Source organism: Salvia hispanica, chromosome 5 (genome assembly GCF_023119035.1).
Source record: "Salvia hispanica cultivar TCC Black 2014 chromosome 5, UniMelb_Shisp_WGS_1.0, whole genome shotgun sequence".
Lineage (NCBI taxonomy): Eukaryota > Viridiplantae > Streptophyta > Magnoliopsida > Lamiales > Lamiaceae > Salvia > Salvia hispanica.
This window is the reverse complement of record NC_062969.1, coordinates 17276727-17293680: the sequence shown is the minus strand read 5'-3', so window position 1 is coordinate 17293680 and position 16954 is coordinate 17276727. Positions and strand designations below refer to the sequence as shown.

Below are 16954 nucleotides of genomic sequence, written 5' to 3'. Positions count from 1 at the left end.
TGGTATTAAGATCACACATGGAGAACAAAGAATTTCCATTTCTCAATCACATTATATTGAGAAAGTGTTGGAAAAGTTCAACTTCAAAGATTGTTCTTCAGTTAAGACTCCTTTTGATCCTAGTGCAAAACTCGTGCCTAATAAAGGAGTTGCTGTGAATAGCTTGAATATTCGAAGGCTATTGGATCACTAATGTATGCTATGATTAGTACTAGACCCGATATAGCCTTTGCAGTTGGAAAATTGAGTCGATATACTCATAATCCAAGTTTAATCCATTGGCAAGCAATGAATCGAGTATTTAAGTACTTAAAAGGAACCATGGATTATAAGTTGACTTATTCTGGATTTCCTTCTGTTCTTGAAGGTTATTCGGATGCAAGTTGGATCACCAATATGGAAGATCATTCTTCCACAAGTGGTTGGGTATTCCGGCTTGGAGGTGGTGTTATATGTTGGGCATCAAAGAAACAAACTTGCATCACGAATTCAACAATGGAATCGGAGTTTGTGGCATTAGCAGCAGCTGGTAAAGAGGCCGAATGACTAAGAAATTTAATATATGAAATTCCATTGTGACCTAAACCGATATCACCTATATCTATCAGATGTGATAGTGCAGCTACCTTGGCTAAGGCATATAGTCAAGTGTATAATGGAAAGTCAAGACACTTAGGTGTTAGACATAGCATGATTCGTGAACTTATTATGGATGGTGTGATATCTGTGGAATTTGTGAGAACTCATGATAACTTAGCCGATCATTTAACCAAAGGGTTAAGTAGAATCTTGTGTACAAATCGGCTATAGGGATGGGATTAAAGTCCACCACAAATCTTTGATATTAAGATACCCAATTCCCATTTAGTATGATACTAGATGCAGAATTCAATGTGGAAGACTTAATATTTGAAGATTGGAACACATTTGAAAATCGTCCCAAGGTATGTGTTCGGACCTACAAGTTAAGGAGGTTGAATATATATATTCTTAATAGTTCTTTTGAAAAATTGCAAATGTAGGTGCAAGAATAAAGGAGCTACCTATATAAGCATGAAGTTTAGCCGCTTCAAGAAACTGGGACTTGGTTTCGACGTGTTTATGAAGGATAAGGACATAGGCTAGTAAAATATAGTGTCAAGATAGAACATATTCGTATGTAAACTTTTGTGTACATTATCTTCGTGTATTCAATGTGAGTTCCCAGGGTTCAATCCTTAGAGACACCCGGGGTATTCGAATATTTGGAATGTGTAATGTACTAATATGGAATTCAATCGTTACGATATTTCATTTATGCAAAAGCTTGAATGTTTGAAACGACTTGTTTTAGTTAATCAAAGATTGCACTAAAATAGGGGAGGATTGTTGGATATTTTAGTGTAATTGGATTAACTTGATTGATCGGTTATTGTTATAATGATACATCATTTAAGTATGGAGGTGCGGAGTGCACGCTTATTTGAATTCATTATGATGTTAGGGACGAAGGCCCTAAACAGATGAACGGGGGTCCGGGGGCAGCGCCCCCGGGTAGCGGGGTCCAAGGGGCAGAGCCCCTGGCTGGGGTCGAGCTGTTTCAGAAAATTCATCCGAAAATGTAATTTTTGAAAATCGAAGGACTAATTTGCAATTTCGGAAACCTTTGAAAATTAGTTATTTTCGGTTAATTTTTCCCAACGGATGCACTGTTTCGTCAACAGCTGCATCGTTTCATCTTCTTCAAAATCTGATCAATTCGTCTGGTTCACATCTCGAATACACATATGAATTTTCTGCATACTCTGAATTTTATCCGATCAAATAACTTTGGTAGAACCACCGAAATTGATTTGATCTGAAAGTGTTTTGCACGACTTTCAGATATCCATTTTTGTTCTCTATATTGAATCTCCCTAACATTTTCTATGTTTGGAAATAAATCTCCATCTCTTCTCTGTCATTATAATATTCAACTACTTTTTTCTCTCTAGTTATTTCACGTCTTTACCTAACAATTTCTTCTAAAATCCTATGTCGCTCAAGAATATGAATATTTTGAGTAGAGCGGATAGAGTATAAAGAAAAAATTATATATAAAAAAGAAACTGCAAAAGAATTACATAAAAATCTAAATAAAACTGTTTGAAACGCTGAGTTGAGGAATGTCTCTTTTCAAGAGACAAGATTGTGACATTTGGGAGCTACATGTGTGTTGACAAGGAGGCACAACTAGACATGTGTTCACGTTGATGGTCGTTCTGAGAGACGTACTTAGACAAGTGTCCACGTCGTTGGTTGTTCTAGAAGACATACTTGAACGAACCTATGTGCATACATGAGCTCAATGTAGAAACCGGGTCATGCGTAAATTGGTTTGTTACTATTGTATTATATTGTGTTATTAGTTATTACAGTGATTTTAAGGACCGACCATCCTAACAACACCCCACTAGAATCTTAAGAAAGTAAGTCATTCATTTTATTAAGAGTGAACTACAAAAATGGTCCCTGGACTATAGGTTTATTTCGCTCATAGTCCCTTGACTTTAAAAATATCGCCAGTAGTCCCTGGACTAAGGGTTTATCTTGAAATTGGTCCTTTTGGCTTTTTTTGGTACGAAAATACCCTTTGATATTATTTTGGGGGTTTGGGCAATTTGGTCTTTTTACACTTTTAACATTTTAAATCTGATATTATTTTAATTATGTACTAACTTTGATATTATTTCAAAATTATCATTCTTCTTCCATTTTGTTATCCTTCACTGAATTTATTTTTTTTATTTCAATATTAGATTTAATTTTACAAAATTTTAAATTTTAATTTTTAAATATCAATAAATTTTTTTAATTATAAAAATTATTAAATAGCAAAAATTAATAGTTATAATCAATATTTGATAGTGTATAGTACTATGTAAGACAACGCCTTAGTTTTAATCAATATTTAAATAGCTTTAATCATAAATAGATTATATAACACAATTTATTCTGAAATAAATATGCATCTAATGTAGGGGTGTGCATTCGGGTTTCGGTTCGGTTTGGGCGAACCGAACCGAACCCGAAAAACCGAATTTAGGCTAAAATTGAAACCGAACCGAACCGAAAAATCGAAAAACCAAAAAATCGAAAAACCGAAAACCGAACATAAAAAACCGAACCAAACCGAAAAAACCTAAATTTCAAAACAAAACCGAAAAACCGAAAAAAATAGTATATTTTAATATATCTAATTTATTTTATTTTATATATACTAATAGAATATAAATATATATAATATAAAATTAATATAATATATATAATTTTATTATATAAAAATATATTAGAAGAATATATATTATATATATGATATAATATACTAAATTAATAGGATAAAAATATATAATAATATATTTAAAATATAATTCGATTTTTCGGTTTTTCGGTTTTTTTTTTCGCCCAAACCGAACCGAACCGAAAAACCAAAATTTTTGTATTTTTAAAATCGAACCGAACCGAAAAACCGAAAAAACCGAACCGAATTTCAAAATTTCGGTTTGGTTCGGTTCGGATATTCGGTTTTCGGTTATTTTGCTCACCCCTAATCTAATGTAAGACTAATATAATTTTCGTTTATTAATTTGAAAACAATCAAAATTTACTAGAAAATTTCAACAAAAATACTCCTATATAAAATTTTAAGTAGGATCAAATTTTTAGTCAACTTCATAATATTTAATCACAAGCAATTATAACAACCGAACGGAGGCTAAATAGAATAACTCTTATTTTCCCATCATGATTAATATTATTTTTCTGTACTTCTTCAATTCAATTGAATATTATATTAAATAACAAAAATTAATAGTTTTAATCAATATTTATAGTGTCCATGAATTAATAGTTTTCATTAAAAAAATTTATTGATATTTAAAAATCTAAATATTAGATTTAATTTTATAAAATTAAATTTAATATTGAAATAAAAAAAAAACAAATTCAGTGAAGGATAACAAAATGGAAGAAGAATGATAATTTTGAAATTATATCAAAGTTAGTACATAACTAAAATAATATCAGATTTAAAATATTAAAAGTGTAAAAAGACCAAATTGCCCAAACCCCCCAAAATAATATCAAAGGGTATTTTCGTACCAAAAAAAGCCAAAATGACCAATTTCGAGATAAACCCTTAGTCCAGGGACTACTGGCGATATTTTCAGGGACTATGGGCAAGATAAACCCATAGTCCAGAGACTATTTTTGTAGTTCACTCTTTTATTAATGTAAAAATAAGTGGGATATAAGAAACCAAGAACCTTGATAAGAACATCCTCAAAAATCCTCAAACATATGCGTGATTTATCAACCAGTTGAATTGCTACTGTAGTGTCAACCAACTCAATGTTAGTTAATCTATTGTACACATATAAAGATGGAATATTAATAGATGCACCCAAATCGCACATAGAATGTTCCACTTTCACATTTCCAATATGCATGGGTAATTAGGAGAACATGCATGGATCCATACACCTAGATGAAATTTCTTTTGAATCACAATAGACACATTCTTGGCTACAACAATATTTTCAAATCTCCTCGCCTCTGTGGCGATGAAGTCCTTGATAAATAAAATGATTTGTAAGGATAATGTATTGTTTAACTATTTCACATTTAAAAAGTTCATACTTTTCAAGGATTTACTAATAAGGAAATAATTTATACTTTTCCGAGAAGAATGGAGTATATATAAGTGGCTCATATGCCGTAACTTTTTCCACTTACTTTTCTTAACATTTTCTAAAACTCGTTGCGAAAAGAAACTTCTATTCACTGATGAAAAGAGCACTACTTTTAAACACTTGATAAACCTTTTTGTCTCTCTTCATAAATTCCTTGAAATAAGATTTTGTATAAATTGATGTCCTAAAAAGAGGTTATCTTACTTGAGAGGAAGTGAGTACTATATTATAGAGGAAACATCTTTTTTAATCCACGAACTTAGCCAAAGTATCATTTTAGGTCCGTGAACTTTGAAAATATCATTTCAGGTCCATCAACTATGGGTTAATATCATTTGAAGTACTTTTTTACTATTTCCAAGTTTTTCTGGACGAAAATACCCTCGATACCTTAAAGGGTATATATTTTTAATAAACTTATCATATACTCATATTTTTTATAAATATCTTTACAATATATTTTTGACGAATTTTCTAAATATAATTTGACCTTCAATATTATCACTTAATTATGTGACATGCAAGTAAAATTGCTTCTTCAATTTTTATATTAAAGAATTTTAAAATTGAATAATGAACTTTTCTTTAATAATAAAAAATTTAATAAGGATCTTTTCTTGCATGTCACTTAATTACAAAATTAAGTGATAATATTGAAGGTCAAATTATATTTTGAAAATTCATCAAAAATATATAGTAAAGATATTTATAAAAAATATGAGTATAGGATAAGTTTATTAAAAATATATACCCTTTAAGGTATCAAGGGTATTTTTGTCCAAAAAAACTTGAAAATAGTTAAAAAGTACTCCAAATGATATTAACCCATAGTTGATGGACCTGAAATGATATTTTCAAAGTTCACGGACCTAAAATGATACTTTGGCAAAGTTCGTAGACTAAAAAAGATGTTCCCTCTTACTCCTTCTGTCCCAAAAATATGTGCACTTTAGATTTGATACGAGTTTTAATGCAAAACTAGTAAAGTAAGAGAGAGCTAGAGAGAAAAAGTAATTAAAATATTGTTAGTGGAGAATAAGTTACACTTTATTGGAGAGAATAAAAGTTTTTAAAATTGGATAAATTCATATTCTTGTGGGAAGAACTAAAATAAAAGAGTGAATCATGTGGAACGGAGAAGTATTGATTAATGAGTTGCATTTCATCATCTAGTAATAGTACTTTAATTTTTTTATCCAAATTATTTGACTAATTTTATATCCGAATTTACTAATTTTGACAATAATTTACCGGTTAGCGCACACGGACACCGGTTTTGCCCGACCAACTATATATTCCCAGTCAGCTCCCATTTTCAAAAACCATTTTCTCTTTTTTTTAGGTTTCTTTTATCACTTCCTTTTTGACGAGGGATTTCCTCTTTCTCCTTAACAGAATTGGCGTTAACGATTTTCAGGTGATGAATTTATTATCAGATCAGTAAATTTTAGGATTTGTGTGATTCGTTCGTCGTTTTCAATTTTGGGTAATTTTATGATTGGTAGCCGTACTTTGTTGTTGATCTATTCTGGTCAAGGGATTGGGGTAAAGTTCCTTGATGTTTCTGATCTCCGATTGGGATTTCGATTTTTCGTTAATTGTGTCGAGTGAATTGTGTAAATCTCTTATTTTCCCCTATTGCTTCTTAAATTTGGGGTACCTTTTTGGGATCTGATATATTTCTGCGATTAAATTGACATGCAAAGGGATGTGCTTGTGGTTTCCTCTTTTATACTTGATATGGTTAGTCAGAATCATGGCCTTTGCAGCTTATCTGATGATTGATAGCTGTTTAGAATTTGAAGTTGCAACACTGTTTAGAATTGGTGAAAATTGATGCCCCAACAATTTGGATCTAATGGTTAGGATATGTCTTATGTCGATGCATGTGAGGTGATCTGTATGATATTCAGGAGAATTGCAGATTAAGTAGCTATCAAGGGAGCTCCTAATTTACTTTGGAATTTCTTAAAGTTGTGTTTGCCTTTTATCTTCTGTGTGTGGGTTTGACTATCATTAATTGCTCAGTGGCTCAATGGTTTTTATGAAATTTTCATTATTTCGGAGATAATCGTCGAATATTTTAACTTGTATTATTTGAATTGGTGATTTTAAAAGGTTTCTGAAGACATCACTTTTTTTGCAATACTTTTGCAGGATAGGACTTTCTGAGCTCTAGAGATGTTAGAGCAGTTACTCATATTTACAAGAGGAGGTTTAATCCTCTGGACTTGCAAAGAGCTTGGGAATGCTCTTAGAGGGTCGCCTATTGATACGTTGATAAGGTCCTGCCTTTTGGAGGAAAGGTCAGGTGCTGCATCGTACAATTATGATGCCCCGGGTTGTTCATACACTCTTAAGTGGACGTTTCACAATGATCTGGGGCTTGTTTTTGTCGCTGTGTATCAGCGTATTCTCCATCTCTTGTATGTTGACGATTTGCTGTCTATGGTTAAGCAAGAGTTCTCGGTGATTTATGATCCAAAGCGAACTTTATACAATGACTTCGATGATATATTTCAACAGCTTAAGAAGGAAGCTGAGGCTCGTGCAGAGGAAATGAAGAAATCAAAGCAGGTGGTCAAGCCTATGAACAATAACCTTTCTAGAAAGCAAGGGAATGTGCAAAATGGAAACATGGATGGAGGTAATCAAAAAAAGAGTGGAGGTGAATCTGGAAATGATCATGCCAGTGAAAACTTCAAAGGCCGCCTTTCAGAAAATGGAAATCTCAAGAATAATCATATTGGTAAAGGGGAACCAACTACAATAGTTAAAAATAATGGGAAAGAGAATGGCGTTTCCAACACTGGTGCTTTTGATGTAAATAAGCTACAAAAGCTTAGGTCGAAAGGTGGAAAAAAAACTGAGAGTTTTGCTAACAAGGTTTCTAAAGAGGAACCTAAAAAGACAACCAAAAAGAACAGAGTTTGGGATGATTCACCAAAAGAGGCAAAATTAGATTTCACTGATCCAGGGAGTGAGAATGGGGAACAGCACATATCAGTTGTATCCACAGATCAAGGTGAGAGTATGATGGACAAAGATGAGATTGTTAGCAGTGACAGTGAAAGCGAAAGTGAGGATGAAGAGACTGCAAAGGATAATAAGAATGATGGGAAGAAGAAAGGGTGGTTTTCATCCATGTTCCAGAGGTACATTATCTGTCTTTGACCTGAACTGAGCTAAAATGATTTTCTCCTCTACTTACAGCATGTTCAATCTATTAAACATGGAAAATGTTGCTAGAGCTATTTCTTCAATATGTACTTCCTTTATTTAGTTAAGTGTGAGGCAACAAAATGAGTAATGGTTCGAGTACATTATGGAGTGCAAGTCAAGATGTATTCCTTCAGGCATTTTACCAATGAATATGACCATGAAGATAGTGTGACTGGGAGTTTTTTTTTTTTTTTTGGGGGGGGGGGGCGAACTTATTGTCAATCCTTTTGCATTTCAGGCGTATAATTTCAGCTTATTAACAATGTTACAAAAGATACGTTTTTGACTTTTTTATCTGGTTCAGTATTGCAGGTAAAGCAAATTTGGAGAAGTCTGACCTAGAACCAGCTCTTAAAGCTCTCAAGGACAGGCTTATGACCAAGAACGTGGTAAGTTGTAGTGTCTTATCTACTACGAACTTCCACTTCTGGGGTCTATCACATGGCAATTGATTTCTACTAATATTTTTCTTCACCTATACAAGTTAGCATTGCAATTTCCATCAAGTGTTTGGTAATATGTTTTTGTTCCTACTTTGAATGGTCGTCAACAGGCAGAGGAAATAGCTGAGAAACTTTGTGAATCAGTGGCCGCAAGTCTTGAGGGGAAAAAGCTAGCTTCTTTCACAAGAGTCTCATCAACAGTTCAGGTATCTAAGAATATCTGAACCTCTTCTATCAGGCAGGAAAAGTGAAAATTTTCACATCTATATGGATAATTAGGAATAATTGCTTCTATCTATTTCTCTTGGTTCATATCTAGAACTTCCTCAGTGATCTAATGGTTCTCATGATTCTTCCAGGCTGCTATGGAAGATGCACTTACTCGCATTTTAACTCCTAGACGCTCAATTGATATTTTGAGGGATGTTCATGCTGCGAAGGAGCAAGGGAAACCTTATGTTGTGGTTTTTGTCGGAGTTAATGGAGTAGGGAAATCTACCAATCTTGCTAAGGTAGTCTATGTTCACATTTAATTCAAATTGAAGATTCGACCATCTGCACACTCTCTTCTTATGATTTTCAAATATATCTTTGCCAGGTTGCCTACTGGCTTCAACAGCATAATGTCAATGTAATGATGGCTGCCTGTGACACATTCAGATCAGGTGCCGTGGAGCAGCTGCGTACCCATGCACGGAGACTCCAGGTATATTGTAGTGCCACACTTTTATTTATCTGCGATATACATGTCTTAAATGAAATAGTTCTAACTTCTAACTGGAATGTCTATGATCATGTCACCATCAGATTCCCATATTCGAGAAAGGTTATGAGAAGGATCCTGCAGTTGTGGCTAAAGAAGCAATCCAGGAGGCCAGTCGAAATGGTTCAGATGTTGTTCTGGTGGATACAGCTGGACGAATGCAGGTAGATTACAGATGTTCTGGTTTTCTATGTGCACAATGACTTTTTTTACTGTTTGGTTAATGTTCCATTGCTACATGATCTTATGTTCGACCCCCAAGCTGCTGGATCCTGTGTTATCTTGAGTGCATTTTCCAGCTAAGTGCGTGTTCATTGAGATATTTTCATGTTTGCAGGATAACGAACCACTCATGCGAGCTCTGTCAAAGCTTATCTACGTCAACAGTCCAGACCTTGTTCTGTTTGTTGGCGAGGCACTTGTGGGGAACGATGCTGTTGATCAGTTGTCAAAGTTCAACCAGGTTGATTCTTTGTTTCTTTTCATTTGTCCTCAGTAGTTCAAGTGATACTTATACGCCACTTAACTGGTCATTGTTCTTGAATTTGTACAGAAACTAGGTGACCTCTCACCCTCGCCAAATCCCCGACTGATAGATGGGATCCTGCTAACTAAGTTCGACACTATTGACGACAAGGTGTGTATCCATCCCCATCAAAACGTTGTTTTGTTTGACATGGCATGACATGACATAATAGTTGGCATCAGATTTATTTACTAAATAAAAGAAATGGTGTAGGTGGGAGCTGCATTATCCATGGTTTACATATCTGGAGCACCGGTGATGTTTGTTGGATGTGGGCAATCCTATACTGATTTGAAGAAGCTCAATGTGAAGTCCATCGTGAAAACGCTTCTCAAATAGATCCATTAGCCTTGCTTGCTTTTGCTTTTGCTTTTACCGTTTTAAACTTGGATTTACATCTACTCTTTGTCTGTTTCTCAAGCTTAACCCTGTGTGTTGTGTGATATTACTTCTAATGAACCTGGATTCTCTCTCTCTCCCGTTTGAAATTCCTGAATTTCAGAGTGACTCATTGCCTTTGCATTTTGCGGTTGTCATACTACATTCATTGAAATTCTTTTAATGTTGCCAGTTCGAAATATTTCTATATTAATCTTTATTTTGGATGGTGAGTCATGCGTGGTAAATATTAAACTCAACGATTTCTTAATAACAATAAAGTCGTATACTTTAATACTAAAAACAGACATGAACATATTCAGGAACATAGAGAAAAATCATAAAATACTTGCGATGGTGCCATTTGAATTTTAATTCAAAACACAGCACATGACTATGAGCATATTCAAGAACATGGAGAAAAATCATAAAATACTTGCGACAGTGTTTGCCATTTGAATTTTAATTCAATAATTGGATAACGTAAAAGAGAATAAATATATTAATTTTTATAAAAAGGTGAAATAATTTATTTTGTTGGAAAAGTATGAATATAAATAAAATGTTGAATTGCAATGGAGGGAGTATACGTTATAGTTACATGGATATATTGTACGGGTAAGGTTAAAATGACTCCTAATGTTATACTCTATCCATTCCCTAGACCATTAGAGAATGACATGGATTTTGATGCGTAAATGGTAAAGTAGGAGAGAAGGAGAAGTTGAAATAGTATAATGGACAGTGGAGTTCATAAATGATAAAATAAAAGTAAAAATGAGAAAAATAAATTGAAATAGTGTAATGAAAGGTGAGACCCATATATGATAAAGTAAAAGAAAAAATAGAAAAGATTTTCATAAACGAATACGGATTCTTTCTATAAGATGGACGAAAATGGAAATTCGATCTAATTGTACGAGAGGAGGGAGTATTAAAAATAAGCCAAATATGGAGCCTTTAATAAAAAAATGGATGGTGAAGATCTAGAGTTTTAGTGTGTACATTAGTTTTACGTGAGTAAGACATTAAGGTTAAAACGATCCGATTGATAATTGTATTAAATTTATAATTTTTTTTTTGAAAATATGCATATCTTATCGGCATTATATACAGTGTTGCACTGAGGGCATTACACTGCACTTGATTCACTACTCCACTGCAACATATTCCATTCGTCCAACTTAATTAATACATTTCTTTTAGGCAAAGAGATTAAGAGATTCTTTTAAATGAAATAAATGAAAATAAAGTAAAATATAAGAGTAGGAGAGAGAATAAAATATGAATGATTAGATATATTTTTTACTACAAAGGAAAATGACTCAACTAAATTGGGACATCCGAAAAAGAAATACTCTCTCCGTCTCAATAAATATGAAACGTTTGTTTTTCGGCACAAGATATTATGTAGTGTTGTTTTGTGAGTTAAAGAAGAGAGAGTAAAGTAAGAGAGAGGGAAAAGTAGAGATAAAATTATTTCTATTTTAAGAAACGTTTCATTTTTAATGGGACAACCCAAAAAGGAAAACGTTTCATTTCTAGTGGGACAGAGGGAGTACAATTCAAACAAGTTGGGAAGGAGGAAGTACTTCGTTAAACCATACTCCCTCCGTCCACGAAAAATAGACCACATTTGTCATTTTTGGTTGTCCACGAAAAATAGACCAAGTTTGAAAAATGATCCCACATTTGCTACCTAACACAATTAAACCCTACTAATAATTTGGATCTCACATTCCACTACAACTAATTCCTCTTTCTTTTTTCCCTTCTCTATTACTGATGTGAATCCGGGTATTTACAATCATAGGATGCAACGACATCGAGGGCCATGGGTTGCTTGGGGTCCGAAAAGAAGGTGGAGATATGACAAGGAGCCAAGCCAGATTCGGAGGTCTGACTCAAACCAGAATTTGCCTATCAAAATGATGTCCAAATTCTGTTCTAAGACCACCATTATCTTCATCGTCAAAAGAGCTTCGCGTGAGTACCTTACACGCCTCAATCGGAGCTCGGATGAGGAAGTTATGGCCGTTTGACGAAAGTCGTGCAGAACTGCCAAAAATGCCCGGCCACAGAGAAAACGCCCGGGCAAGGCCCCAAAACGCCCGGGCCGGGCGTTTTGCCCGAAAATGCCATTTTTTAAGATTTTAAAGACTATTTTCCCTATTACTTTTGTTTTAGTATAAATACTGTTTTGTAGGGTTTTCATTCTCAGCTTTTGAATATTTGTAAGAGACCATTTCTCCATATTTGAGAGCTCACCTTCTTCATCTTTTGAAGACTTATCAAATTCCTTCGGGTTGCATTCGATCTTTTGCCGGGCTAAGGTTGATTGTAAAGGTATGCTTGCTAGTTCTTGTGTTGCTAGTTTGTGGAGCCATTAGGTGTTTGTATGTGAAAGTGCCTTTGGGATTTCTTTCTTGTTCTTCACCTAAATCATAACACTAATCCATCCTCTATCCTTTTATCCATTTTTCTTGTTCCATTTCTTGGTTTATCTTGTTTATTTGTTGGGTTTATTTACAAGAATAAGTCCGGGGCAAATTCATGAGTCTTCAATCTAGAAGATTCACATTAATTACTTTACCAATTCCACATTAAAACCCGTGTCATTCATAATAGGTCTATTTTCCGTGGACGGGTGGAGTAGTAGTTGTTTGCAAATTAAAAAATACACTTAAGTATTGCTCATCCGTTTCATAAAAATAGAAACTATTTTCATTTTGAAATAAAGTAAGACAAAGAAAGAAAAAAAATAAAATTAATATTTGCAGATTGTGAAATCAACTTTCTAAAATACAAAATCTCTATTTTTATAAAATAGATCGAATAGGAAGAATTTCTGCTTTAGAAATCGAAGAAAATACCGTACTTTTAACTATTGGCTGGCGATGAATGGCGGAATAATTATTTTCATTCACGAGCCCTTTTCGCTTATTCCCAACATTTTCAAACTAAATTATTTTTGGTATGCTCTATCTCTGTACATTAAAAGCAATTGAAAGCGCCTTAAATTTTAGTAATGCTAAATGATGACGCGAAACGGTTCATTCTCATTTCATTTCCATAAAAGAACAATTACTTTTCAAATCAATGATACACTGGCATACTGGAAGAGAAAACGACTAGAGATGACATTAAATATATCTAAATTTCATAGTATTACATTCTAAAATGTATTTTATTTTTAATATTTCTAAATTTCATAGTATTACATTCTAAAATGTATTTTATAAAAATAATAGTAATAAATAGTTTAAGTGGAGAAATAGTAAAATAAGAAAGAAAATAATACAGAGAAGACTTACCATTTCTCCACTTTAACAATTTATTATCATTTTTTATAAAACGAGTGCAGTAAAGTCAATACGATTCCTAATAACGGAAGGGATCACCTCATACTTTGTATGCTACATTTCTTAATACACTACTAATAACTTGACAAGTGGATCTTATTTTATAGAAAGAAAAATTATTTCCAACACAACCTACATATTTCCTACACGGTACACCATCTCTATCTCTCTCTTATGTTTAATTGAAATAATTGTCTTAACATTTGTTAATAAAAAATTTAAATTGAAATAATTATCTTTAACGTTTGTTAATAAAAATATAGTAATAGGTTAAATTTTACTTATTTCAAAAGATTATATAAAAGAGTTAAATTCTTTCAATTTTTTTTATTTTATTAAAATAATTTGGTTTTTAATATATAGAAGAAATCGATCTTAGGAAAAATTTAATAGTTAGAAATTGACTAAACTTCATGATATAACTCTCTATTATTTTTATCATTTACTTTCTCTGATATTTTAAATCTAACTAATTATATTATCTTTTCTCAATAAAAAAATAATAGAGTCAACTAATTATTTCAATTTTTTTAACTAATTAAAGTTTTACAATTATTTTTGTGGAAATTTTATAAATACTTATAGTACTATATTTTTATTGAGATAATAGTTATTTAAATCAAAAAGTTTTGTCAAATTCTAATTAATTACAATTAAAGTTTTTTTAGTGATATTACAAACCAAATTATTTCAATTAAATAAAAAAAGAAAAAATCATCTTTTTATAACTTTTGAAATACGTAAAGATTTACTCTTATTACAGTTTTTTTTAAATAAGTAAAATTTGACTATTTATATTTTTTGTTTACAAGAGTTAACATAACTAAATATAGTAGGGAGATAGTGCAGGAAATAAATTCTGGAAATAATTTTTCTTTCTATAAAATAAGATCCACTTGTCAAGTTTTTAGTAATGTATTAAGAAATGTAGCATAGAAAGTATGAGGTGATCCCTTCCGCGGAACGGAGTACCATATTTTGTCAATATTCACCACTCATATTCAAATTGAGACCTCATAATTAAAATACTTAAATTGTGAAACGAGAATCAATTATAATAATTTAACACGTGGCCAATATTTGTGTTATAAGTAGGCACACTAATCCCATCATTTTTCCCAACAAATAGGTGAAAAAATGTCTTTGTGGAGAGCTCTTCTTCTATGTTTGGCTCTTCTTCATGTAATGAGCTTTTCTCAAGGTACAGAATTTGACGACAAGCATCACCACCACCACCACCACCACTCCACCGCTCCCGATCCATCGCCCATCGCTGATAACGCCCCCGTGCCCGCCCCTGCTCCGGCGCATCACAGCGCCGCCGTGATGGTTCAAACTGGTGTAGTGACCGCCGCTTCGGTGGCTTTGTGTTTAGCTCTTGTTTAGGGCTCGTTCGTTTCTATATAAACAAGAGTGATTCTATTTCGTGATTATCAAACTATTTGTTTATTTCTTCAAACGCCAAATTTGTCTCATTTAATGTACTTCTTTGAGGACAAAATAGTATGTGTTGCAACACAATGAATTAGAGTAAATTATACGTTTTTTTTTTTTTGGTAGAAAAATTATACGTTATTAATATCTTCTTTAATAGAATAAGTAACTGTGATCATTCTATTTGAAAATCAACTATTGAAGGCTTTTCATGATTACATATTATGTCCTTCCCAAGCTATTCGTTTTTTTTTTCACTCATTTTGGAAAAATAATATAAGATAGTTGAAGTGGTGAAAAAATAAAGTAAGAGTAAGAATTATGTAGAGAAAACTATCCTTTGCATAATTTTCTCACATACTTTATTCTCTCTCCACTCTAACTATTTTATATCATTTTTTAAAACGAAGGCTAAAAAGAAGCGAGTCGCTTATCTTGAGACGAATGAAGTATTAATTAACGGACAAGGCAAGTGGCAACGATCGGGAAAAGGAATTTGATAGAAGAAATTAGAATAATTGGATTACTCTATTTTTTATAAAGTAAATTATCATAGTAAATTTGATTTATTTAAAATGAATATAGAAACATTATACTATATTCAATTAAATTAATAGTATATTATAATCATTTTATTCTATATTTCAATAAAAATGCATAGTTTATAAAATTAATTAATCGGTGCGCTGATGACGAGCCAATTGCAGATAGAGACGGCTTGCCATTGGGAGAAGGGGATTTTACGTTAATTCTAGGCCACACGATCTAGTTAATGTGGAGATGAGTTATTCACAGTCGCTGCATTGTTTTAGGTTTGCGAGGACTTTCTTCTCCGTAAGTCATTTGATCATGAATTTATACACTATAAGAACATTTACAACTATCGTTAGTTAATTATATATAGGTCCACCACTTTTTACCATAAAACTTAATTTATTGACAACACATATCCCCTATTTCATTCCCTACAATTTAAAAAAATAATTAATAAAAAATATTTCATTAATAAAAGTTTATTAAAAATTTAAAATTAGATTACTAATTCCTAAAATTAAAAGATACATAGTTAAATTCTTAAAAATTAAAAATTACTTAGTTCAAATCTTAAAAATTAAAATTTACATTAAAAAGTACACTATTTAGAATTATAGATACAAACAAAAATGCATATGAATTTTTTATAGAGGAAAATAAGTGAGAAATATTTTTTTTGGTTCGAAAACAATTATGTGATGAATATGGTATTTATATATGATTTAGGATGAAATTGGAGGATAAAATGATGAAAAAATAAAGAGGGAAAAATTGGTAATATTAGAGGACGTAAAAAAATGTTATTGATTTTAAACTTTCCCATTTTTTTTTTTTAAATCAAATTTAAACGGCTAGAACGATGCCCGCTCGTGGGGGTAAGTGGGCAACACAGCTCGACTAGGCAATGCCATGTGGCCCTAGTGCGTGTCCCTTAAATAAGCGCTCCACCATCCAAACCGGGACATTCTTAAGATATCCCGTTTGGATGGGATGGTTAAGGGACACCATCCCACATAAAGTGAGGCATTTTTATTCGACCGTTGTTTTGCGAAAATGATAATAAATAGTTAGAGTGCAAAAAAGTAAAGTAAGTAAGAGAATAACGTAGATACGACTCTCTTCTATATTATTCTCTTTCAAATTTTATTTTCTATATTATCTTCGCAAAACAACGACTAAAAAGAAACCCTAGTAGGACAGAGAAATAACTAACTAGGTCTTGTCTCGATTGGTCATGAATTCAGAAATATAGAGATGGAGAATGTTGTGAAATAATGGCGTAGCTAATTAAATGCTAGATCATTATGCCTCTTCAATCTTAATTATGTACACAGAGTAAACTAATATTCTTTTATGAAAATATGGATTTTGAAAATGACATGAATTTTCATATGAATCTGATAAAATAGAAGATAGATAAAAATATAAAGTGATTGAAGTATTGTTAATAAAAAATCTGGTGATTTCATAAAAGACAAACATTTTATTAATTATTTTTTTTGGAATAGACAAAAATGAAAAAAAAGGACTATTCATATGGAATGAAAGAACATCAGTTTGATCTGAATCCGCTATTTATGAAT

General features: G+C 32.3%; 1 protein-coding gene across 1 annotated transcript; it reads left to right on the top strand.

The window, feature by feature from the left end:
- The first annotated feature begins 5998 nt into the window (after positions 1 to 5998).
- On the top strand, positions 5999 to 10185 carry LOC125188777 (signal recognition particle receptor subunit alpha-like). Its single transcript, XM_048085829.1, has 10 exons — positions 5999 to 6126; positions 6867 to 7864; positions 8236 to 8320; positions 8485 to 8580; positions 8734 to 8886; positions 8973 to 9080; positions 9182 to 9301; positions 9475 to 9600; positions 9691 to 9774; positions 9877 to 10185. The coding sequence occupies exons 2-10, from the start codon at positions 6891 to 6893 to the stop codon at positions 10000 to 10002; spliced, it is 1872 nt and encodes a 623-aa protein (XP_047941786.1). The 5' UTR covers positions 5999 to 6126; positions 6867 to 6890; the 3' UTR covers positions 10003 to 10185.
- The last annotated feature ends 6769 nt before the right edge of the window (positions 10186 to 16954 follow it).